Below are 24,118 nucleotides of genomic sequence, written 5' to 3' on the forward strand. Positions count from 1 at the left end.
GGCCCGTGGCCGGGTGCCCGCTGGGGCGGGGGGGGGGGCGGGCGGGCCGGGGGGGGTCGGGGGGGGGACGGGTGGGGGGAACTCCCCCCCCCCCCCCCCCCCCCCCCCGCGTTGGGGTCGGGAAGCCCCCGGGGCTGAGAGGTGTTTGGGCTTTGTTCGCCGCTCGCAGTCCGAGGGCGCGGGGGCTCCGGGTGGCGCTCCCCCTTCCCCCGGGAGGAAGCATCAACCGTGCCCTGAGCGGGGCTGAATTCGCTGGTTAGAGTGGGGCCTGTAGATCTTAGTTGAGGTCGTGACCAACTCAACTCCTGCGCCTGCAAGACCCTGCGGAGCCGGAGATCTCAGCCCGGGGCCCGCGATCCTCGAAACCCACAGGCTTCTTGTGGGACGTGTGTTTGGGAGAGTCTCAGAGCTGACACCGGATTTCAGATAACCTCCAAAGAGTCGGAACTTCCGCTTAGGGTGTAGACGCTCTGGAGAGGCCTTTCGATGTCCCCAAAGGGCGTGTAAGGGTTAACAGTACCGGAGTGCTTTCCCCCAAAGGCGCTCAGTGTTTAAACGGTTAAAAATGATGCATTTCTTCATCCACTTAACTGATGAGGAAACTGGGGCGCAGAGTTTCAAAGAGCCTATCCCAGCATCACACAGAGGTGGATTTCCACATGGGCTCAGGTGTTTTGTGATGGCATCCTTAACCCCTGTGCAAAGGGGTCCCGTGAAAATGTTTTATGACTGCCCTCTCATTGAAAGGGTCAGTCCATCAGATGGTAGAGGAGAGCCCATGTCAGTGGAATGTCTCACCTGGCATCTGGGACCGGCCGGTGCCGGGAACTAGCCACAGCGTTGAGAAACTGGGGCGCAGGAACGGCTTTCCCTTGACAGATCTCATTCTCTGTGTGGGACTGTAGCCATTGGCCGCTCCAGTCCTGGTGTATTAGGAGGAGACTGAACAAAAAGGCCAGCTGAGCTCTGCCTCTGCTGCGTTCTCTGTGCGTGAGTTCCTTCAGCTGCAGGGCTCCACTCCGCCTGACTGAGCGTGAGCTTTCTGGTCCTGAAGGAAGAGATTCTGACCCCAACACCAAGGTTCGCCCAAGAGTGTGGTCCCAGAGGCTCAGTCTTCAGAGGCTCAGGTCCTCAGTGGCTCAGTCGGTCAAGGGTCTGACTTCCCCTCGGGTTGTGATCTCTCAGTTCATGAGTTTGAGCCCCGTGTGGGGCTCCGGCTGGGCTGACAGCTCGGAGCCTGGAGCCTGCTTCGTATTCTGTGTCTCCCGCTCTGTCTCTCTCTTTCTCAAAAATCAATAAACATTAAACAAACAGAAAAAGAGTGTAGTTCCAGGGAGAGTGTGTGCAAGGCACACATGACTCTCCACCAGCACTGTGCGTGGCTGGCTTGTCTGGTGGGAACGGCACTTTCTCAGTCTCACTGAGCGATTCCTTTGATCCCTGGGGGTAGACAGACCGGGCAGTCCCCCGCAGCTTGCTTTTGCTTTGTATTCACATCTCTAGGATCTTTCAGATTCTTGGTTTTTCTGTACAGATCTACGCGTACCTTCCCCCACCCCCTTAAAAAACAAGGAGCCTGTTGAGCATTAGAGCAGTTTCCTTTGGACCAGTCCGCACCCTCCTAGGCTCAGCGCATCTAGGATACTGAGGGTTCAGATGCCTCATGGAAAGTGAGTACGCCGAGGTTTAAGTTCTTGTTAGCATCTTTTGGGTTGGGTCCGGAGTCCAGGCCAGGCCCTGGTGGGTCTCCTGCTTGGCCCCAGGTTCCTGGGTTCCAGGGGAAGCATAAGGTCGCCTTCTGCTAAGCCGTCCTGCCCCAGGCTGCCAGCAGCCCCTAGCTTGTTTCAGAGAAGGTTTTCAACTGCTGTTGAGGGCTTCCTGAAGGAGGTGTGTGAGAGCGGCTGCCAGGAGTGGTCTGGAACCATAAGCTGCATAAGTTGGACTCCTGAAAGGTGAACCCAGATGCTTGTGTGGTCGAGGGGCAAGGTTGCCGTGAGTAAGTAAAGGTGGTGTATTTTTGTAAAACATTTCATAGGATTTCAGTGTCAGGAAGTGCTCCCTTCGGGGTTTATGTGCAGTGCTGTGAGGTGAGCGTTTTATGATGGTCTAGGGTCGATGGCTTGTGAGCTCCATAAGCCTGTAGGCGACGCAAACGGCCTTGGCAGAATCCTGGAAAACCAGTGAGTGTCCCAAGCCGTCCGGGTCTTTGTAGTTCCTTCAGTGTTGGTTTGCTGAGGTTTTGTAGACCCTGAGACAGGTGTGCTCCATCTAAAAGGGCCTGATCAATACGACTGAAAAGCGAGCTTGAAGTCTGTTTCAGTTGATAGCCCGTTAGGAAACTTGTCATTGCTGCCATCTCTCTGAACCATCTTCTCTCTGCCAAGGGTAGCGCTTTTTTAGAAGGATGTATGTTAAAAGGTTGACTCTCAGCCTCATGAACATGCTCCTTGCACTTGGGCAGTAATTCGAAAATCGCTTTGAACCGGAAACCCCATTTTGTTGATCGGAGAAACTCTGTGCGTTTTGCTGCCATGGCCATTCATCTCGGCCCAGCTCACGGGAGGCAGCAAGGTGAAGTGAAATTCACTCATCCTGTTGGGGAGACTGTTTGACCGGCTTCGTAGCCACCTGGCCTTTAGGCGCAAAAAGCAATCTCTTGGCCCATCAGGGAAGGTTGGATCATACCTTGCAGGGTCACCTAGCCTCCGGCTCGCAGCCCTGACAGCCATGGGGGGTCCTCTGGCTGGGAGCCAGCAGGCTTTGGGGTCTTTCCTACCTGATGGCCTGGCTCAGGTCTGTGACCAGGAGGGACATCACAGGTCTGTGATCTAAAGGGCGTTAGGAGTTGTCATTTTAATTTTTTATTTCGTAGAAGGTAAAGGGGAGAATTAAATTATGGACAAAGTCGGCGACAGATGGCAAACAACTGTGTGGATAATAGCAGTGAAATCTAGTCTGTTACTTTGACCTCATGTGTGAGGACGTAAGGCTTGTGATGTAAAAACCTGAGTAAGATAAGTTTCTCTGTAGGAATCAGACCACAGAGACTGGAGTAGACTCCACTGACCGAGGCTTTGCACACACCTCGTATCGGGAAGGTGGGAGTTTTGTGTGAGCACGTAGCTGGCTAGATGAGCCAGTATCCATGGGCACCTGCTCATCCGTGCAGCTGCTGGCAGGCGCGGGTCACAGAGGAAACCCGTCCCTTCCCCGGGCCAGGGCAGAAGGTCCGGCCATCTGATGGAGTGGCAGAGGTCCGCAGGGGCCACCTGCGAGCTATTGCTCTAGCAAATGCCTCTCGATGTCACGGGTTGATGGTCACATTGCCCCCCCCCCCCCCCCCCCCCCCGGGGGCTCCTCTGCCCGCCTGGCCCGGCAGCTCGTCCCACCGTGCTTTAGTGCCCTCCTTGGTCTCTGCTCCCCTCTCCATACACACCTGAGAAGTGGTGCGGAGCTGGCCGGTGACCTGGGCAGAGACCCAGGGCCGCCCCTTCCTTGGGGAGCTTGACGAAACCCACTGGCTGCTGCTCATCCTCTGCTGTTGTAGATCTGTAGAATGTTCCAGCCAGGCCCGCCAGCTAAACAAAGAAGGGGAGATAACCAAGGGAAACTAGGCTCCCGTTCAAGTAATCCGAGTCTGTGGGTGCCGTGGGGTGGGACTGCCCTGCGATTAAGGTCGTTCTCTAAATAATTGAAGCCTGGTGAAGCCCTTCTCCATTCATGGCTGTTTGGCTCCCCTTCGCGGCTGCTCTCTCTGCCCGCAGGACATGTCCTGTAGATGGACTGGCTTTCTCCAGCCCCGTAAACGTGGGTGAGCATGGCGGGGTCTGTTCTGTGGCGTGACCGAGGCCTCGGGTTTGGGTCACGCTGAGTCCCCGCGAAGGTGCGTTCCTCTTAAAAACGCACGCCTGTGGCCAAATGTCCCGCCAGGGCCACCACCGCCTAGACGTTAAGATGACTGGAACTGGGTGGCTTTTTTTCATCAGGCCTTCCAAGAACAGCTCTGTAAATGGGAAGAAACTGTTCTCTTCAATGTTCTGGGCTTGGTGCGGTAGGGGATGAGAGGGACGTCCCCTTCCCCGGCCCGTAAGGAACCTACCGGTGCGTGGTTCAGAAGTGAGTCTTTACCTGACTGCTGTTTGAAAATGTGCAGCAGACTGCTGAGGATATTCTAATGAGGGCCACCCCAAACTGGATAGTGGCCTTTTAAAGCAGTGCGTATTCCCATCGACGGCCCAAGGGCCCCACACGCTCTGTGTTGGGCAGCTGAGGGTCTGGACCGGAGTACCAGGGTCTGGAACCCTCCCTGTCCCACTCACTGCCGCTCCCCAGGCTCCCAGGCCAGCAGTGGGGATGAGCCCAGCCCCATCGAAGCCAGGTTCTCCCATGTCACACGGTGCTCTGATGATTTCCCCACAGAAAGGCGCCTGGCACCGCGGGGCAGCACCCGGAGGGAGGGTCCAACATCACCGGTGACTCGGGGCTCCCAAGGCTTGGAGTCACGTGCAACACCATGTTGGCCGTGGGCAAAGCAGACCTAGCCCCAAGGTCATCCGTTGTAATTCTCCCTGTGTGCCACCGTAGGCCTCCTGCGAATACCCGTATAGGCAGTTGGCAGGGTGGAGGGGAATGCCATTTGGTTGATTTTTTTTTTTTTTTTAATGTTTTTTTACGTTTTTTGCGAAAGATCATTCTCAAGAGAAGTCAAAGGGTAACAGTGAGCCTGGGCATAAGGAACGAGCTGCTGTGGGCAGGTTTGGGGTTATGCACACTGATGAGGCAGTGACCACCTCAAGCCTCCATTCGCTGTGCGAACTGCGGGGGGGGGGGGGGGGGGGGGCATGCGGATAACGAATTCCTATTTTTTTCTTTTGTTTCTGGCTGTCGTTGGACAGACTTAGAAAGCTAGAAGCCACGTTGCAAGCTAATACTTTTTCTCTCTCCCTGTCTCCGTAGAAACTCGAAGGGTCTAAGTGCAAAGGGCAGCTTTTGATTTTTGGGGCAACCAACTGGGACTTGATTGGTCGAAAAGAAGTGCCTAAGCAACAAGGTAGGAGGCGTGGTTTCCGAGTTCTCCCGCGTGACTCTGTGATTCTGGGTGATTCTGGCGGGCGTCCGCCAGGTGGGTCTCCTCTTCATTTACAGAAGCGACCAGAGAGGCCAAGCAACCTGCCCGAGGCCACAGAACCCCCCCTGGGGGCTCCCAGAGAACCCTGGTCTCCCGCTTCGCAATTCTGTGCTAACAAACCCGATTGCATTTAGGATTAAACGGGAAGATTATAAATAGCCACCAATAACATTGACCCCTTCTTTCCATTCTCCTTCTCACGTCAGTTATTTTCATGAAAACAGAGAGGCTGGTCAGACATCCAAGACATTTGTCACGTACCGCATGTCAGACTCCTTAGACGTTACAGAACTGAGTTCAGTTCTTTGTTAGCCGTCAAATTATTGCAGGAACTGGTCGGACAGAGCAAGTGACGGTGTGTGGAGTGGAGGGAGCAGAGGAGTCCCAAGAAAGCAGCTTTTGGTCCCCGGTGGCTTTTAGTGAGTTGATATCTTTCCTCAGGCAGCTACTGGCCCGTCGTGAAGCTGGCACATCGCCACATTTTATGGCTTCTTGATTTCATTTGGAAAGATTCCCAAAGTGCTTCCCAGCATCGCCCAGTGAACAAATATTTGCACACTGACACTCCCTGGTGCCTCAGGACGGGCAGAGAAGGTCGTCTTATTCCGTGAAAACGGCAGGGGTTCCCGACGGGCAGGGCCCGCTTCCACCCCGCGGCTGGGGGGCCAGGAAGCCCCTCCTGAGGGGTAGCTGATGCCTCTGCAGCCCTGCCAGTGGGCCACGTCCCTTCGCAGTGCTCTTCCGGCCGGTGGCCCGCTCACGGTTCCACATCAGGCCCAGGGAGGGAGGGGAAGTAGCCGCCAGAGGAGAGCAGAGCTTGGGCTCTCGTGTGGGGCGGGATTGCCGGGCCCGGCTCGACTCCCCGCACCCCTGTGAGGCAGAGAAGGTAGGGAAACCAGCCTGTGGTTAGAGATCGCTTTCACGGCCTGGTTCAAGGCACTCTGGGCCTGTTTTTAGGCGTGCCTTTGTGTCCTTTCCCTTTCCGGCTTTTGCTTCCCTGATCAGTCTCCCTTTAAACGGAGTTTTATGTAATTAGATTGACCTGTGTCAGACCTTTGTAAGTATCTTAAAATACCCCTTGGCCCTCCGTGACCTTGCCGGGGCACTAAATGCAAGGGCAGGGGGTTTGTTTTACCATTGGTGCAAAAGCCGAAGGAAGGAGGGCTTCCCTTCTGTGTCTCCTGGCCTCCTCGGAAGGCGAGCTCGCCAACCCCCGTGTGCAGGCTGCCCCAGATCCCGTTGGGTCGGCACGACGCCCACTTCATTTACAGATTGACACGGCGACTTGTGCTCCCTCTCCTGACCGCCAGCCTGGCTGAAGAGCCGGGACTGCGGCGGGGCACTGACTGTGGCTTGGATCGCCCTCCCAGGCTTCCCCGGAGGCTGGGCCCCCGGCGTCTTGGGCACGGGTTGCCCCGCAGCTGCCGTAGGGAAGATGCTTTGGCGAACCCGAGCCATCTGGCCGCCTGTGAGGCAGGTCCACTCAGCGACGCCGGGGCAGCTGCTGCACCGCTCACCTCCGCGGTGTCCCCGCACGCTGTGTCCTGTTCCCAGAGATGACACACGTCAGTCGTGCCCCCAATTCATTTTGCCTTCACGATAGACAGACTTGAACATAACCCGCGAAGGCTGTCATTTTCGGTCTGCTCTGTCGCAGAGAATTGTTGGGTTTTCTTCCTTTCCCCTTTGGGTAGTGAGGAGTGTCTCAGGGCGGAGAAGCTCAGGGACTTTGCTGTGTGCCTTGATGACCCCAGGGCCCGCCGCCTGATGGGGGAGGGACTTCAGCTTCCCTTTGCCTGGGCGGCCTCTGCAAGTCATGAGGATACGCTTGGCGCCCTCTGCTGGTGGGGCACGGGCAGCGTAGGTTCGCAGATGCTTTTCCTCCGGTGCCTGATAACTGATCAGCCTCCTAATCAGCTCGGACATCGAGATGAGTGTGACGGTTGACGTGGCAGCGGCTAGCGTTTCATAATGGCCCCCACGGGCCTCGAAACGTGTTCATGTCTCTGTCCTTGAGAACCCCAAATTAAAAATACTAAGCACAAAATTGGCCACACCCTGTCTGTCAAAAGGGAAAAGAGAGGGTTTTGAAGGAGGCAGCTGTTTTCTCCTGCCCACACACCCTCCAGTGTTCCTGGGTGTTCCCTGGGTGCCAGGCACTGGTGAGGCCCTCAGGTTGCTAGGACCGTGGAAGGCACGTGAGTGCAGTAGGCTGAGTGCTGCGATCGGCCTCACGGTTCTCGGGGAACCACAAACTGTAGGGGGATGTGGTCAGGGAGGGCTTCCCAGAGGAGAGGGTGCTTGATACGAGGTTTTAAAGAACAAGTGGGTGGGGGGGAGGGCGCCTGGGTGGCTCAGTTGGTGAACGTCCGACTTTGGCTCAAGTCATGATCTCGTGATTTGTGAGTTTGAGCCCCACATCGGGCTCTGTGCTGGCAGCTTGGAGCATGGAGCCCGCTTCAGATTCTGTGTCTCCCTCTCTCTGCCCCTCCCCCACTCACACTCTGTCTCTGTCTCTCTCAAAAATAAATAAGCATTAAAAAATTTTTTTTATTTTAAATAAAAAAAAATAATAAAGCACAAGCAGGGGACGGGGAAGGGCATTCTGTGGGAGGGAGTACACGGCAAAGGCAGGGGGCCATGACCTGGCCACTGCGGTGGGACCCCTGAGACAGGAAGCCACGTAGGGGGAGGGGTGTCAGCCGTTCCCCCCCTGCACAGAGCCTGGTAGGTGTGCGAGGAGGGCAGGTTGTTCTGGGGAGGATGGGGACACTCAGACCCCAAAAGGAGCCTCTGGCTGCAGGGGGGGAGGCTGAGGTGGAGAGCAGACGAGGGAGGGTGACGTTGGGCATAGGGGGGAGGAGACCGGGGGTCCACCGCCAGCTTTCCTGGGTTGGGCTCCCAACAGGAGGGAGAACACCGTGCCTTTCTGGTCAGTTGCACGTGGATGTGCTCGGTAGCCAGTGCGCGAGGGTCTGAGGTCCCTGTGGTTTGGGGGCCCAGACGCAGGTGGAGCAGGTCAGGGTTGCAGACTTTCTCCTTGAGCGAGCGGCCTCCCGGCGCCGGGGGGATGCCGCACCCCCAGGGTTCTGTGTCCCAGGAGACCGAGCCCTTGGTGGCTGGCGACGTTTCTCGGGGTGCTTTCCGCCAGCCGGTCCCCGCGGGCGTCTGATTTGCCTTCCTCCCTTTGCAGCTGCCTACCGCAATCTCGGTCAGAATTTGTGGGGGCCCCATAGATACGGCTGCCTGTCAGGGGTCCGGGTGCGGACTGTGGTGTCGGGTTCGTGTGCTGCCCATAGTCTCCTCATCACCACGGAAGGGACGCTGTGGAGCTGGGGTAAGTCCGGACGGGGGCGGGGGCGGGTCAGGGTGGCTCATGGAGGCGGCCCCCCACGGGGCTGACTTCCTCCCCCTCCGTCTGGTCTGCCTGGAGGGGTGGCCTTCTTGCAGCCGTATTTGCTCCGTCTGATTTCCGGCTGGTCCCTCCTGTTTCCCGCCAGTGCATCCCCTTCCTCCACTGCCCTGTCATGCTCTTGTACGCGGCCACCTAATTCTCTGAATCCTCTTTTTTAAGCAACCTTTTCCTGAATGTTCTGGCTGAATCTGGATCTTTCTGATCTTGAGGCACCTAGAATTGAATTCCTATTTTAGGCACGTCGTCCCCTGGGCAGACAGCCCCCCCCCCCCCCCCCCTGTTTTGTGGCTCAGTGTTGACGTAAGACCTGTGTTCCTGCCACTTGAAATGCCATGGGCCGCATCACGGCATCGGCCACTGTGTCCCTGCAGTCCTGTGCCTCTGTTTCCAGGGATCACAGGCCCACAGGCTGGGTTGCTCGGTGCCTCTTTCTTACTGGATTTCCCGACAGCTGAGAGCGCTTTTTCTCAGCCGGGCCGGTTTCCGGCTGCTGGACCCCCTCGTGTGCGCCCCTCGGCGGTGGTGTCCTTGCCGTCCTCCGGTGTCCCCTCGGGAAGGCTTCCACGCGCTGCCGCCCCTTTCCTCTTCCAGATTGTTGATCCAGGTACTGACTAAGGCTCAGTTTAGCCCCACGCCCTGTGGTAGTTCCTGGAGTCTTCTTCCAGCTGGGTGTGTTGGCAGTGGTCCCCACCCTTTGTTTCTGGTCCTTTGGCTAGCTTTTAGTCCATATGACTCCTTTTTTATTTCGGTCTGTTTGAACGATTTTTTGCAATTTCATGAGCTGCTGTACCAAAGTCCAAATATATTAACATCTGTTGTCTTCGCTGCACTCTGCTAATTTTGTGATTCTGTTGGGGAAAAAAAAAAAAAAACCAGCTAACAAGGGTGTCTGGCCCAAATTTAAACTTTAGTCTCTGGATGCCATGCTGACACGGCCGCGGTGTTCATTTTCTCCGACTGGCACAGCGGCATGTGTGTCCCCCCCCCTCCCCCCGAGGACCCCTCCTGCCTGGTGTTCTGACACCGAACACAGCAGCCTGTCAGAGTTCCGAACTTGAAATAGCGGATTTCTGACCTCTTCACCGAATTTCACTTACGTGGTGCTTCTAAAACTGTCCCCTGTGCTGACCCTGCGGGTAGGGCATGATGCTGGAGGGTGGCCACTTAACTTGGTCCCAGAGCAAAGACCCGTGTCCCGGTGAGCAGACTTGGTTGCCGCCGAGGGTGAGGGGCCGGGGGGGTGGGGGGGGGGGGGGGGGGGGGGCAACCGGTTCCGCAGTCAGCCACAGCCAAAGGCACGTGGCGTTGTCCGGTGTCTGTAAGCGTCAGGGCTCAGCCCATTGCTCTCGAGGGGTCCACGCCTGCCAGCCCCCCAAGCGTCTCGGGTGGCCGAGAAGCTGCACCCAGCACCCATGCTGGGTAGAGTGCCCTTCCCGGTGAACTTGGACCGCTCCCGGTAGAAGCGGGGTTCTGCCGCTCCTGCTGGGGGGGGGGGGTGCTGGGATCTGTGTGGGTTTGAGGGTGGAGTTTCTCATAGCCGGCCATTAACTTCCTTCTCAGGCCCTTAGGAGGCTTGGGCCTCACCTTCGTGGCTCTGCTCTCCGTGTTTCCTGTGACAGAGGTCACGTTCATTGTCAGGGAGGGTGTGAACTGCCCCTCCCTCCCAGTGCCCTGACTCTCTGGCCCCGTAAAATCTCCCCAGTATGTGGCTCCCACCGTATGGTTCTCTCGGCCAGGGGGACCCGTGAGGGGCCCGCAGAGTTGTTTGATTTGGAAGCTGTCGTAGCCCGTGTTGGAAACGAGGGCAGGTGTAGGGGCCGGAGCGGAAGAGCTTTGGAGCCGAAGAGCCTTGCCAGGGGCTAGTGTCTCGTGGAAGGTTCTGGCAGGGGCCAGGGCGAACCGAGCAGCAGAGCCTCAGAAAGTGCTTCGGTTGGGGGGGGGGGGGGGGGGGCAGCTGCCGTCACAGGAAAGGGGGTCAGAGAAGGTGAAGTAGATGCAGCGGCCCGAGGAGAGGTCCCTGGGGAAGGCACCGTGGATCTTCCCCTGGTCACCCGGCCCCATCCGAGCCGGTCTCGAAAGGCTGGCCGTTGACAGGAGCCGGACCCGGACCTTTTCTCCGCCTCGATCTCCGCCACTGAGTGGAGGGCACCTTCTAGGGGACCCCCACACGTGCCTGCCTCTTCCGTGACGCTGCTCTGGCCACCCTCTCTTCCCTCTGCGTCTCGCTCTTGATCTGCAGGTCGAAATGAGAAGGGGCAGCTGGGCCACGGTGACACCAAGAGGGTTGAGGCCCCCAAACTCATTGAGGGTCTCAGCCACGAAGTGATTGTGTCTGCGGCATGTGGGCGGAACCACACCCTGGCGTTGACGGGTAAGGAACGGCGGGTTCCTTCTACATTTGGCACGAGGCCACAGGACCCACCTTGGGCGCGGGGACAGAGCCGCCTCTGTGGCTCTCGGTCAGGATCAGAAAAGTGCCCAGAGTGCCCCAGGGGTGGGCCTCTTGAAGCCGCTGGCAGCCTCAGCTGCCTGCCTGCCTGCCTGCCTGCCTGCCTGCCGGTGTAGGAAGCCCGTCCGGGAGGCGGAGGCCGGGGCCGTGCCCTGTGTGCCTCTGCGCTCTCGTCCCCGGCTGTGCGGGGGTTTTGCTCCGAGCTCGTCCGCTCCACGCGCTCAGGACACCGTCTCGGTTGCGTGCTCTTCCTGGCAGAGGAGCTCTTTTTATGGTTTTGGAGCCCTTGATTCCAAACCCAGTTCAAAACCTTCAGTGTTCTTTGTCCCTTTTGTGATACTGTTCTCTCCTTCCAGAAACAGGCTCCGTGTTTGCATTCGGAGAGAACAAGATGGGGCAGCTGGGCCTCGGCAACCAGACAGATGCTGTTCCGAGCCCGGCACAGGTACCCGCTCCGGTCTTGCGGCCTTTCTCTTTGCTGTTGTGCAGAAATTTCTGCGGTGGGACCAAATACCTTTCCCTGCAGTGTAACTGATGTCTCGTAGAAACAGAGCCTAGAGTCTTTGAGTGGAATGCACACGTTACAGGCTTTAGAGCAGATTTAATGCATGCTCACGGTTGAAACACACACCGAGAACGATTTTTCTCTCTCACGGAGAGAATTTGTTACAGAGGCCTTGTTCTTCAGCCTGTACTGTTCCAAAGAAGGTGAGAGATGTTCTAGGGATGGGATTTGTCAGCATCTGCAAAGACTTGTTGAGTTTTGACCTTGTGTGAAGTCCCCTGCCAGGTGCCTAGAACACAGACTGGAGTCCGTCTTTTCTTCCTCAGGAACGGAGGGTTAAGTTGGGGAGGGAGGACTCGCACCTAAAACGTGACTATGAACATAAAACAGCCAAGTGCCAGTGAGTGTCTGGTTTAATGATGAAGGCAGGAACTCAGATCGCTCGTCTCTTAAAAAGAGACCGTGGGCAAACTTAACCTGTGGTTTGAACGATTTGTGGAACGTCTCCGTTTCATCTGCCACCCGCTCCGAGGAGGAACAGTTTCTAAAGGAAGCCAGGACCGACGGGCAGGGCCCAGGGCTCACGCTTCTTGGCGAGGGCTCTCCCTGACTGACGAGTGCAGTAACACAGTTTCCAAGTACTGTCTTAGATGTGTTTCCCGAGCCCACGCTAAGTTCCTCGGGGCCTTGGCTGTCTTCGTATTGGCTGTCTTTGAGCCATTTTATGTCTCATCCACACCTTCGGTGGAGACCAGTCAGGCCATTATCTCTGCGGAGGGTGAGGGAAGCGCGAGAAAGTTCCTCTCGAAAGTTGAGGCTGAGCTGCTAGTGAGTAGGTGAGGTCTGGGGGTCACATGTGGGTAAGTTTCTGTCGCTTTCACCCTCCTGCCCGTGCTGGCCGGCTGAGGAGTGAGTGCGTTGACTGGGCACAGTGTTGGGCATCTGGAGGGATACAGGGATCGGGGCACGATCAACCCTGTCTTGGGATTCAACTCTGCTGGGAAGGTGGGGGTCACAAGGGTGTTTCTTAACCTGCGTCCTAAGCTTTCGCCTTCAGAATTGCTGAGTCCATTAAATTTCCTTTGTAATCTAGTAATTGTTTCACACTGACCTACGAGAGGTGGAGGCTTTTTATCAGTCTTTTAGAAAATGTCTGAGTCTCCTGTCTTGTCTTTTCAGATAATGTACAACGGCCAGCCAATTACCAAAATGGCCTGTGGGGCTGAATTCAGTATGATAATGGACTGCAAAGGGAACCTCTATTCCTTTGGGTGCCCTGAATATGGTCAGCTGGGTATGGAAACATTTTTTTAAAAGCTCTGTAATCTAACTGCGTATCTGGAGCCAGAAGTCGGTGTGGGCCTGCACACACATGTTGGAAATGTGGGTAATTGATCGCAGATAATAGCCTTGATCCATTAAGTGGATCTCCCATTTACTGGGACAGCATGTCCTAACTCACAGGGTTGTGGAGCATCACAGTGGCTTGGCCTTAATGAGTAAGTCAGGCTCAGTCTGACAAAGGATTCTTTTTTCTGATAATGGGAATTCATTTATATGTAAAAGGATTTCAGAGTTGTAAAAAAAAAAAAAAAAAAAAAGCGCCTTCATTCGGTTTCATATTTTAAAGATTTGCCTTTATTGAAAGTGAGAAAATTACACGAGATTAAGTCTGCTCTGCAAACCCTGGTCTGGGCGATTCTTTCAGGTACACGCATGAGCCCCATTCCATGTAAAGTGCCAGGGATCCCTCCTGTTTTCGTCCCTAAACAGAACGTACTCCTCCAGAAACACATTCACTTCTATCTCATTGAGTAGAAAGGGAGAACTCAGAAAGCGGTTCTCAGTAAGTGGAAAATGTCTCTCGATCCCGATTTTACAAGGTCTCCATTTTCTTTTCCCATCTGACACCAGAGTGTTTTTTTCCTTCTGGCGCCTTCCCACACCCCAGCCCTTTGCGAGTAGGAGGTGAGGAGTGGGCGCCCTCTGCTGGCTCCCTAGCTGCATGCCACCCGGATCCGCCGCGGCCCCCGGATCTGGGTTGCTGGGTCCCCACGTCATTAAAAGCAGACAGATGGAAGAAGGTATAAATAGAACAAGGAGCATCTCGCTGGCCTTAGACTTTAGGGAACAGTGACTTTGTGAAACTAAATATACCTCAAGTCAGAAGTGAATAAGAAAGAACAGCCCCTTACGCACATTTCAGTGTTGGTTGCCAGGGAGTTGCCAGAGGCTGTTGGAGAAACCGTTTCCATGGCCACAGGCCCCGGTGCCATCCCCAGCCCCGGGCGAAACACCGGAAGTGTGGTTCCGTTCGGCTTCCGGAAATGTGTCTGCTCCCCTGCTGCCTCTGGCTGCCCCAGATCTGCAAGCAAGCAGGTGGATTTTCCTTCAGGGAGAGCCACACGATCTCGGTGACCATGATAATGGCTGATCGCTGAGCAGTTGCCGTGGGCAGGCCGCTCTTGGAGCACTTTGTAAGGACTCCCCTTTCCCTGGGACATCCTTCTTCAAAACTGGTTTGAGATACTGGCTTTACGTGTATCTGTGGAATCCGCTGTACCTCTCAGCTTTCTTTGCAGCCCGCTTTGAATCTCCTGGTCCAAATCCAGAGAGATCCCTTTTAGAATTAGGACATACGATGTAACCTTGGAGAAGTGGATCCCGGCACATCCGCTTGCCCCCACCCCCTCTCTCTCGTGACGTGTTTACTGGGTCAGGCAAGGCGAAGACGAGAACCCGCCATTAACTACGTTGTAACATCGTAGTGCTAGGTCTGGGTTACTAGTAAGTCATAGAACCTCAAGTCTCAGGTTGTGTGTTGAACTTTTTCTGTCCGTCCCCCCCGCCCCCCCGCCCCGGGGCCAAGTGGGGCACAGACCATACTCAGTAGACCATTCCTTCGAATCGGGAGCTTCTGACTTTGACCACAGCTGACATTAAGGTGTGTGTTACAGCCCCTTCACGTCAGAGCACGAACAAAGAACTTTTACAAAACAACGTCCTTGTGTGGACAGTGTCCTTGGGTGTTCCCTATTCTGTCCTATTCATTTTTTTTTTAACATTTATTTTTGAGACAGAGCATGAACGGGGGAGGGCCAGAGAGAGAGGGAGACACACAATCCGAGGCAGGCTCCAGGCTCTGAGCGGTCAGCACAGAGCCCAACGCGGGGCTCGAACTCACGGACCGCGAGATCGTGACCTGGGCTGAAATCGGACGCTTAACCGACGGAGCCCCCCAGGCGCCCCTCTGTCCTGTTCATCTTTTTTTTTTTTTTAACATTTTTATTTATTTTTGAGACCGAGAGAGACAGAGCATGAACAGGGGGAGGGCCAGAGAGAGAGGGAGACACAGAATCGGAAGCAGGCTCCAGGCTCTGAGCTGTCAGCACAGAGCCTGATGCGGGGCTCGAACACGCAGACCGTGAGATCGTGACCGAGCGAAGTCGGATGCTCAACCGACTGAGCCACCCAGGCGCCCCTGTCCTGTTCATCTTTAAAAACTAATTGGTTTCAACCCCTTAGAATCGATTTCATGACACTGAGTGGGTTGTGCCCCAGATGGAAAAGCATTACCTTGGTGGGCAGACTTGTCCCGCGAGGCCCCCCTGCCGGGTTGGGGCGGGGTGCCGTCAACTGCTGCTTGACCCCTGGCTCTGGTCACCCCAGGACACAACTCGGACGGGAAGTTCATCGCCAGGGCGCAGCGGATAGAGTACGACTGCGAGCTGGTGCCCCGGCGGGTGGCCATCTTCATCGAGAAGACGAAAGATGGGCAGATTCTGCCAGTCCCAAACGTGGTTGTACGAGATGTGGCCTGTGGCGCTAACCACACGGTAAGACTTGGGGGTTTCTGGCTTTTCCTCTGCTTCCCGAGCCTCACCTCCGTGGGGAGGCTGTATGTGTGCTGCGGTGTCCCAGCGCTTGGCTTCGGCTGGGACTTACTTTATTCTGGGAGTCCGAGACCTCCCACCCTTCTCCCCGGGCTTTGTACCACTCAGGTGGCTCCGGGGCGGATTTTCCTTTTTTCTTTTTTCTTTTTTCTTTTTTTTAAATTTGTTTTGAGAGAGAGAGCATGAGCGGGGAAGGGTCTGAGACAGAGAGAGAGAATCCCAAGCAGACTCTGCACTGTCAGCACAGTGGGGCTCGAAGTCACGAACACTGAGATCACGACCTGAGCCGAAATCGATTCAGACGCCCAGGCACCACCCCCGCCCCCACCCCCCATGGGGTGTAGATCTTCTGTTCAGAGTCTCTCGGTAACTTCTGTAGACGTAGTTAAAGGACAGACTTTTTGGTTGGACTCATGATGTCTTTCTGGTTTTGGCCTTTGTCTGACAGCTTCACAGACTTTTTCTGATCCCCCGTACGGACAGTGTTGAGTGGTTTTAACTGTGAGGGCTGTGTCCTTGCAGATCACTTGGGATAGATGGCGATACAGTTTTTGGATATGCGTCTTTCTATCTGTATTGCCTTCTCGCGGTGGTTTTGCCCAAGGATGCCTGCGAGTCAAAAGTTGGCTCTCTCCTCTGTTGAGAGAGCACTGGGCTGGGAGTCCAGAGACCAAGCTGGTCTCCTGCTGTGTGTGGCTGACTGGCTAGTGACCCTCGGGCACGGCCTCTGGGATGCTTTGTCTGGTGCTCAGTGATGTGGACCGGGAGATTTCGGTCCCCTGGAGTCGAAAATCCGTGGTTCTCTTCTGCCCAGTGTCGTCTGGGAAAGCAAAGGTGGATCCCGTGCTGGCCTCTTCCGTCAAATGGTTTTGATGGGCTGTCCGTTTTGAACGTTGAAAATGCCGCGAAGGAAAGAAGATCAGCCTTAAGTTGTTTCAATGAAATTAAGTCCATGTGGTCCCGGCACCAGTGACCAGATGGAGACCACCTGCGAACGGGGCATCCAAACCAGAGTCCCTGCAGGCAGGCAGGCCTTGCCTCTCGGTTTTGTGCGGTTCTGTCTCCACCGTGGAAGGAAACAAGCCTGCTCTCTGGAGACCCACCCACCCTTTTGCTTTTGATGAGGCGTGAAGGGGACTTGAGGCTTAAAGTAGTAATAATTACGGATGGAAAGCCACGTCCCCAGCCGAGAAAAAGAGCAGATGCCCTGTTGCCTCCGCCCCCTCTCCGCCCCCACCGTGGGCGCAGCTTCGGATTATCCTGCCCTCTTATACCACCAGCCGCAGCAACAGGCTCTCTGGAACGGAGCGATGGCCCCCTCGTCCCCTCGGGTTAGGAGGCCCGCTCCAAGCCTGCGTTTTCTCTCCGCCCGCAGCTGGTCCTGGACTCTCAGAAGCGCGTCTTCTCCTGGGGCTTCGGCGGCTACGGCCGGCTGGGCCACGCGGAACAGAAGGACGAGATGGTGCCGCGCCTGGTGAAGCTGTTCGACTTCCCCGGGCGCGGGGCGGCCCAGATCTACGCCGGCTACACCTGCTCCTTTGCCGTCAGCGAAGTGGGTGAGTGACCCCCCCGCCCCCGCCGCCCTGTTCCCCCATCGGGGCCTCGGGAGGAGAGTGTCTGGAACCAAGTCACGGCTTTCCGTGGCGTGGCGGGTGGGCAGCCCCGTAGCCCTTGGCACGTTCCCGGGCCGAAACCCCTGCGTTCTTCCGGCCTGAACGCCCCTCTGTTGCCAGCAGCGTGCAATGTTCTTGCCTTGCTGATGTTGCTGGAGAGGGGAGTTCAGTTCTTGGTACGTGTGCCTCTCCCCAGGCGGTCTGTTCTTCTGGGGGGCCACCAACACGTCCCGTGAATCCACCATGTACCCGAAGGCCGTGCAGGACCTGTGCGGCTGGAGAATCCGGAGCCTGGCTTGTGGGTACGTGGCAGTGTCTCCTGGTGAGCGGGACGTGTGTCCCCTTCCTGTCCCCTTCCTGGGCCCGGAGGACACAGTGGGGAGGGCGCCTCTTCCTTTGAGCCCCCCGTCCCCCAATCAGGGCATCAGACGCACCAGGGTTCGGGGCGGGAGGGGCTGTTTCAGGCTCCGGGGGTTGGTAGGTCCTAGAACAGAGGCTTTGTCTTGCTGCATCCACAGAAAGTTCCCTTGTAGGGTTTTTTACTCCTCAGAGGCTTGGTGTGCTTCGCTCGTCTGTGCAGGTTAACGGGATTTTAGCTGGACATAGTGGTAGGATTTTGGTTACCCCGACGCACGGAGAAGAAACCGTCTTTTAAGCCCGTGCTTTTCGGTTTATTTTGAGGACACCTCAGACGCCGTTGAGTGAGGTAGCGCTTCTTGGTGAGGAGTCCGATTATGTTAATCAGCTGCCGGGTCGTTGGAGGGGAGCCGTGTCTCTCGGGGCAGGGGCTATGGCTTTAATCTGCCCGGATGTCTAGCCCCGCCCACGTCAGTTTTTGTGGCGTTCTACCCGCTTTAGAGTCAGCTCTCTGCCCTGATCTGATGACCTCTTTTCCCGGTGTGTTTTCCCCGCCCCAGCCCTCAAACCAGGCCGAGGTGAGGTGGGGGGAAGGCCTGGGGCCCCGGTTCCTGGCACCCTCTCGGGGCTTTGCTCTGGGGCCCGCACGGGACGCTGTGGAGGGCCTAGAAGCCCGTTGGCCTGGCACGTGTTGCCAGGAAATGAGTACCTCTCGGTGTTTAATGGGGGTACTGGACTCTGATGCTCACGAGCCACACCCTGCTGTTGAGCGGGCAGCCTGCAGGGAGGGTCCGTGGCGGCTGGGGCTGCCGGCCGTGCTGGCAACATCCTCTGCCTTTTCGCAGGAAGAGCAGCATCATCGTGGCCGCCGACGAGAGCACCATCAGCTGGGGCCCGTCGCCGACCTTCGGGGAGCTGGTAAGCGGGGGGATCCGGTCTGGGCTCTCTGGGGCTGCCTCCCGCAAACCCGCAAGAGGAAAACGGGCATCTGCGTGAAAGGCCGAGACGCTCCCTAGTCTTTGGTCACATCGGCTTTCAGAGATCCTTCGGTGCCTCTCAAGTAATTGTGAAGGTCTTTTACGTCCCCGTCGTAAATCTGGAAATAGGGAAGTTTCGGGTCTCATTTCCCCCTCGGTTTTGCAAGCCGTGGTTGCATATGCCGGTGATGGGGGAGAGGGGTGGTTTCTCTCATTCCCTCCAGGAGGGTTTAAGTCAGCAGGCTCAGCGGGTCGTTGGGCCCCACGCGGGCGGTGGTGAGCAGGCGTCCTGTCTTCCTGGTTTTCTCCTGCAGCCACGGGGCCGGCCTCGCAGGTCATTTGGGGACGTTCTTCTCTCGTTTTTCCTAAAAAAGTCAAAGTCTGTGTTGCCTGCTTTTAATCTCCGTTGCCTGCCTGATGAGAACTGATAGCCCTCGGTTTCTCACACGTACTTGGCCTTCCCCAACCAACTGTCTGATTCTTGGGTTCTGGTGCCTGATGAGTCTTTAACTTTTAATTTCTTCATCAGGAACAGCTTGGCTGTGGAGCTCGGCTGGCGGTCTGCCCGTTCTAGCTGCGATTTGATCCTCAGCCTGACTCTTTGTTATTTCCTGCGGGGAAGGCGGTCTGTTTCCCTTCCCGCCTTGCTCGTGGGAGGGAGAGGAGGGAAGGCAGGGCTCCTTGGTCCCTAAAGCCGTCTCCGGGGCTCGGTGGCCTGGTCCTCGGTGTTCTGCACCTACTTTGGGTCTGGGGCTCCCTGGGGGCCCATGTGCAGCTGCCCCTCAGAGTCAGCCCCGGGCAGAGCCTCGAAATCAGGACACTGAACCTGGCCCGGGTTTCATGGCTCATTCTTAGAACAGGACAGATGTCTCTAGGGCCTGTCAGAGATGGAACCCGTATACCGATTCAGCCACCAGAGGGGACTGAGGGGGACTTTGGGGCAGCTTCTCGGGGTTGAGGAGGTGGCCTGGCATCTCGGAGGCAAAAGCCTTCACTGTACGGGAAGGTGTGAGAGGGAGTCTGGTGGCAGAGACGCAGCTGGGAAGGGAGGCCCTTCGTCCCCAGCCCCGTCAGCCTCTCGGTTTGACCTGAGGGGTCTGCTTGGCCCTTAAAGGCCCCCGTGTCCACGCTCTCTGCGTGACGCCCTCTGCGTGGTCCTCAGGCAGAGCCTTCTGTCTCTGGTGTCCTGGAGTCTGGCGGCGGGTGGGGGTGATTCAGTCTCCAGTCTGCGGGGCGAGGGTGGGGACGGCCAGTGTTGTTGTGACCTCATAGCCCGAGGGCCACAGCAGCCGACTTCGTGTGCTCGTGACGGTGCTGTCTCCTCAGTGACAACCCCCAGAAGGTGCTCACGATAGCAGAAACCCCCCGAGGTTGTCAGGGTCCTCAAGTGGGGAATCAGCCCCCTGTGCACAGCACTCGTGTGCACTCTTGTGGGTAGCTGTCCTCCCCTCGTGTCCCGCGTGGTGGGGCTCTGGTGCGACGGCTCAAGGTCGCCGTCGTCCCCTTTGTGGACCGTGCCGCAGCGAGCCCTGTCCTGTGTCTCTGTCCGCTTTGCCAGGGCTACGGGGACCACAAGCCCAAGTCCTCCACCGCGGCTCAGGAGGTGAAGACGCTGGACGGCATTTTCACGGAGCAGGTGAGCACGCGCTCCCGGGCCAGGGGGACGCGAAAGGCGCCCGTGGAGAAAGTGCCGCCAGCCGGCACCCGACTTTCCTGCTGCCGGTCTCGTTAGCCTGGCCGAGGCTGGTCTGATGGCTCCTTGAGCGGCTTTTCTGCTGCTTTGTGCTAGAGGCCAGCAGTAGGAGGCACGGGGGCGTGCCAGCCGGGCTCAGTGGCTGTTCTCGCCCTGAATGACTCTGGCCACAGGCCAGGCCCGGCAGACTTGTTCTGGGGACGAGGGCGTCGCTCACGTCTGCTTTGTACCTTCGGCGGAGCCTGCGCCCCATCGGGCCTTAGGGCAGATGGCGGGGCAAGGCCCCTGCTGTTCCGTCCACCGGCCTGCCCGCCCTTGTCCGCCGATACACAGATGGGGCGGGTGCCCTCACACAAGGCGGGATTGTGGTCCAGAGAGGCCCGGGAGCAGGATCCCCGTGTCCCCGCCAGTCTCTGCTGACCGCGTTGAATCCCTGCCTGGTGGCAGGCTGGAAGGCTTTGGTTTTGGCCAGGGCTCTTTAGCAAAGGGCTTTTGCGCGGCCCAGGGTGGCCAGCCCAGCTGACGGACGGCCTGTCGTCCGCTCCCCCCCTCCACGACGGGCCGGCGGGCTCAGCTTACACCCCAGCCCCGATCTGTTCCCCCAGGTGGCCATGGGCTACGCCCACTCCCTGGTGATAGCACGAGACGAAAGCGAGGCTGAGAAAGAGAAGATCAAGAAACTGCCAGAGTACAACCCCCGGACCCTCTGATCGTCCCGGAGCCTTCTGCAGCCCCACACCTCTCGCGGCAGCTGTCGGTTCCAGTGCACTGGGACGGGACGTCGAACAAGGAATTTTCAGAAAGCAAAAGTTGACCGAAGGTGCATTTTTGTTAGACTCCCTGCGGTTCCGTTTTATAAGCGATTCAACGTCAACTACCTTTTCTGTATGCTTTCCAAAGTGGTTTTTTTTTTTTTTCCTTTTCTTTTCATGTTGAATTAAAATATCTGCTCATAGTTGACTTACCATTCCTACAAAAGAGGCAGAAACTTTGAGCAATCTAGGGGTTTTGTTTTTGTTTTTGTTTTTCTTCCTCCCCTAAATCCACTTCTCAGAACACCCCTTTCCAGCTGTAACTAGCGTTGCGATCCGGGCGGGTGTTCCCTGAGAGGAGTCCCCGTGGACTCAAAGAAACGTCCCTTCTGGGAACCGGCGGCCGCAGCTGGGCATAGACAGTGCTGGTGGCGGATCTCCATCCAGAATCACGGCCGCCCGCTTCGGGAGCATCGGGGTCACCACTTCCTGCTTCTTGTACACCGGCTGAGGCTGGCGTTCTGTTTCTCTCCTTGGCTGCTTGTAAGCCCCATCGCCTTTTGGCTGCAACATTAGTAGAATCTGCCGTTTCCCCCCTGGTGGGGGCTTTGGGGTCTGTGTTTAGCCATTTTTATCTACTTTAGCTGTAAAAGAAGTCCAAATGAAAATCAGGTGATTGTGGACCCAGTGGGGACTTGGGGGTGGGGGTGGGGGTGGGCAGACGCGGGGACAACGTATCTGGTTCAAGGGCGGCTTCCAGGCTCCTTAGACGAGCCGGGGCCGCCTCGCCAGCACTCGCCATTAGAGATTGATCAGCCAGCAGTGAAAAGTGCATTCTGGAGTCCTTGCAAGGAAGGCTCAGCCCTTTATGTACCAGCCTTTACCACCTTCGTGCTTCTGTCTTTCTCCCCTGCCGGATCCTGCCGGAACGGGCCCCCGTTTCTGAGACTCGGGCTCCTGTTCCACTAACCCAGCTCTCTGGTCGCATTGCTTGGCCGTGGTACCAAATAGTTGGGATTCCTGAAGAAGTCCCCCTTCCCCGCGTGTCTGCGCAGATCTGTGACTGCCACCCCCGTTCCCGCCAAGTGCCCTCTGCCCGAGCTCGTCACCGGTGTTGCGCTGCTCTGCGTGAGTTACGAGGTGCCTTTCCCGGAACCCCTCCTCTCACTTGGACCCAGGAGAGGCGACAGCTCTGGCTGGGGCTCTTGTTTTCGAGAGGGTCTGGACTGGTTTGGGTGCTTTAAAATAGATTTTTTAGTTCCGTGGTGCTTCTGGGGGGAGATGGGGGTAGAACTTCAGTGTGAGACTTGGGTGGATGGGGAAAGTTACATATTGGTCTTTTTTTATTCTTTGCTTTGCCGTTGTTACCACTTGTCAGTGTCTCGATGTTAAAATGCCAAAAATGATCTAGTCGTCGTTGCTTTTTTTCCCCTGCCCGTCCCCCGTCACGCCTTACGGCGGCCTCTGCCTTTTCCAGGGCGTGTGACAGGCTCTGTCCCGGCCGGTCCCACCGCCTCTCGCGAAGAGACCGGCCTGCATCTTCCTTAGTCTGACTTCACGCTCATCTTTGGCCTCCCGTGTCCGTAGTCCAGGGGAGAAGCTTCTGCACCCTCAGAGCTTTTGCCACACTAACCTGCTTTGTCCAAATCACCCCAAAAGTACCATCTCTCTCGCTTCTGTGCGTAAACCCGTCCGTTTTCCTAAACACCGGTCTCCTTCCTGGAGTGGGGCTTAGGCGCCTGCGCCCCTGGTACCCGCATATCTGCCCCCCCACCCCCGGGTCGGGTCGTGCGGTCCCTTTGCAGGAGCTGCCCTTGGCGAGGCAGGGCTCCGATCTTCCAGGGGACTAGTCTGAAACCTGCCACCAGCCTATTTAGGGCCCCCGGCCAGGGACAGAGCAGCATACACATACCTTCAAGTGAAGACGGCCCCATTCTCTGCCACAATCACTCCTTTGGGCTTAGAATTTTAAAATGAACTTCCTACTGGCGGAAAAAAATCATGACAAGTGCAAGGGGGTGGTCCTGCACCCCAAGAGAAAGAGGGGCCCGGTCTGGGCACGGACTCTGCACCAACCCCTCGGGCATCTGACCTGTCTTCCAGCTCAGGAAGGAGCCTTTGGGAGAAGGGGTTTAGGGCAAAGGGGGAGAACCTGAGAAGAGGTTGTGATTTGGTCGAAGGTGCCTGGTTTAGTGCTGTAATTGTCTTATTTTTTTTTTATATATATTTCTTGGAGTAAACATTTTAAATAAACGACATCATTGTTTACTCTGTTTTGGCTTTCGTGCTTCTTTTTCGGACACAGCAGCTCCGTTTTTCCTCTGCTCCCTGCAGGTGCAGCCCCAAGGCTGAGGCGCGCACGAGAAAGATGGGCTTCAGGGGAGGTCGGGGTTGAAGGGGGGCAGAGCTCCCCACTCTCCCTGGAAACCCGTGCCCTTCAGGGAGGGGTCCGCCCTGCACTTGCCCGACTCAACAATGGCATTTGTATCGGCCCCGCTCGAGCGTTGGGGAGGAGAGACCGGGCATGGAAAGCACCGGAACAGTGGTAGATTTCATAGACCGAGAAACACGTGTTCTCCTTTCCCACCACCCGTTCCTAGGGGAGCCTGAGCCCTAGTGTCCCACAAGCCCTGGTTGAAAATGTGCCCCTCCGGGCCCCACGTGGGCCCCGGGCTGGCAGCCAAGTGTCCACCAGGGGGCACTGAGGAGCCAGGCAGGTCTGCAGAAGCCCCAGGCACTTCCTGGTGTGCCCAGGCTGATCCCCTGTGTCCTGAGAGCAGCACCCCCAACACACACACACACACACACACACACGCACACACATACAGGCATTGCCCCCTTTCCAGTGGAGCTTCCCGTCAGCACGAGGAGGGGCAGAGTGGGAGCAGCAGTGGTTGGTAAAGTAAACGTTCCTCTGAGGTTTAATGGCATCTTTGTGCCACCAACCCAGGGGGCTTTGGAGGCCAGGGTAGGCATTTTCTGTCTCCGGGACACTTCAGGCGTCATGAGAGGTCCCCCAGGCCTGCCCCTGCTGTAGCCTGTCCCTCGGGACAGCGATCCCCGCTGAAGCCAGCTGCCCACAAGGCCCAATCCCTCCCCGCACCCCACAGCTCCTCCTGCCAGACCTGCCGAGGAGCCCTCCTCCCTTCCCCGAGCCAGGAGACGCTCACGGCTCAAGCAGGTAGATTAGCTGGTCTGAGAAAACTCCCCGATAGTTTGCGTCCAGCCCTGGCCCACTGCAAAGACAGGGATGGAGGGGAAGGGGCGGGGAGGAGGGAGAGGGCAGCCTTGTCCCTGCCCCTCCACCCCCCAGGTGGGAGAGCCTGCCCCAGGAGT

General features: G+C 57.1%; 1 protein-coding gene across 1 annotated transcript; it reads left to right on the top strand.

The window, feature by feature from the left end:
• The first annotated feature begins 4,513 nt into the window (after positions 1-4,513).
• RCC2 (regulator of chromosome condensation 2) lies at positions 4,514-23,055 on the top strand. Its single transcript, XM_049618915.1, has 12 exons — positions 4,514-4,558; positions 4,957-5,050; positions 8,322-8,465; positions 10,783-10,914; positions 11,349-11,437; positions 12,677-12,791; positions 15,167-15,333; positions 16,766-16,946; positions 17,200-17,305; positions 18,206-18,278; positions 19,896-19,973; positions 20,636-23,055. The coding sequence occupies exons 1-12, from the start codon at positions 4,514-4,516 to the stop codon at positions 20,738-20,740; spliced, it is 1,329 nt and encodes a 442-aa protein (XP_049474872.1). The 3' UTR covers positions 20,741-23,055.
• Positions 23,056-24,118: the final 1,063 nt, after the last annotated feature.

Source organism: Panthera uncia (genome assembly GCF_023721935.1).
Source record: "Panthera uncia isolate 11264 chromosome C1 unlocalized genomic scaffold, Puncia_PCG_1.0 HiC_scaffold_4, whole genome shotgun sequence".
Taxonomy (NCBI): domain Eukaryota; kingdom Metazoa; phylum Chordata; class Mammalia; order Carnivora; family Felidae; genus Panthera; species Panthera uncia.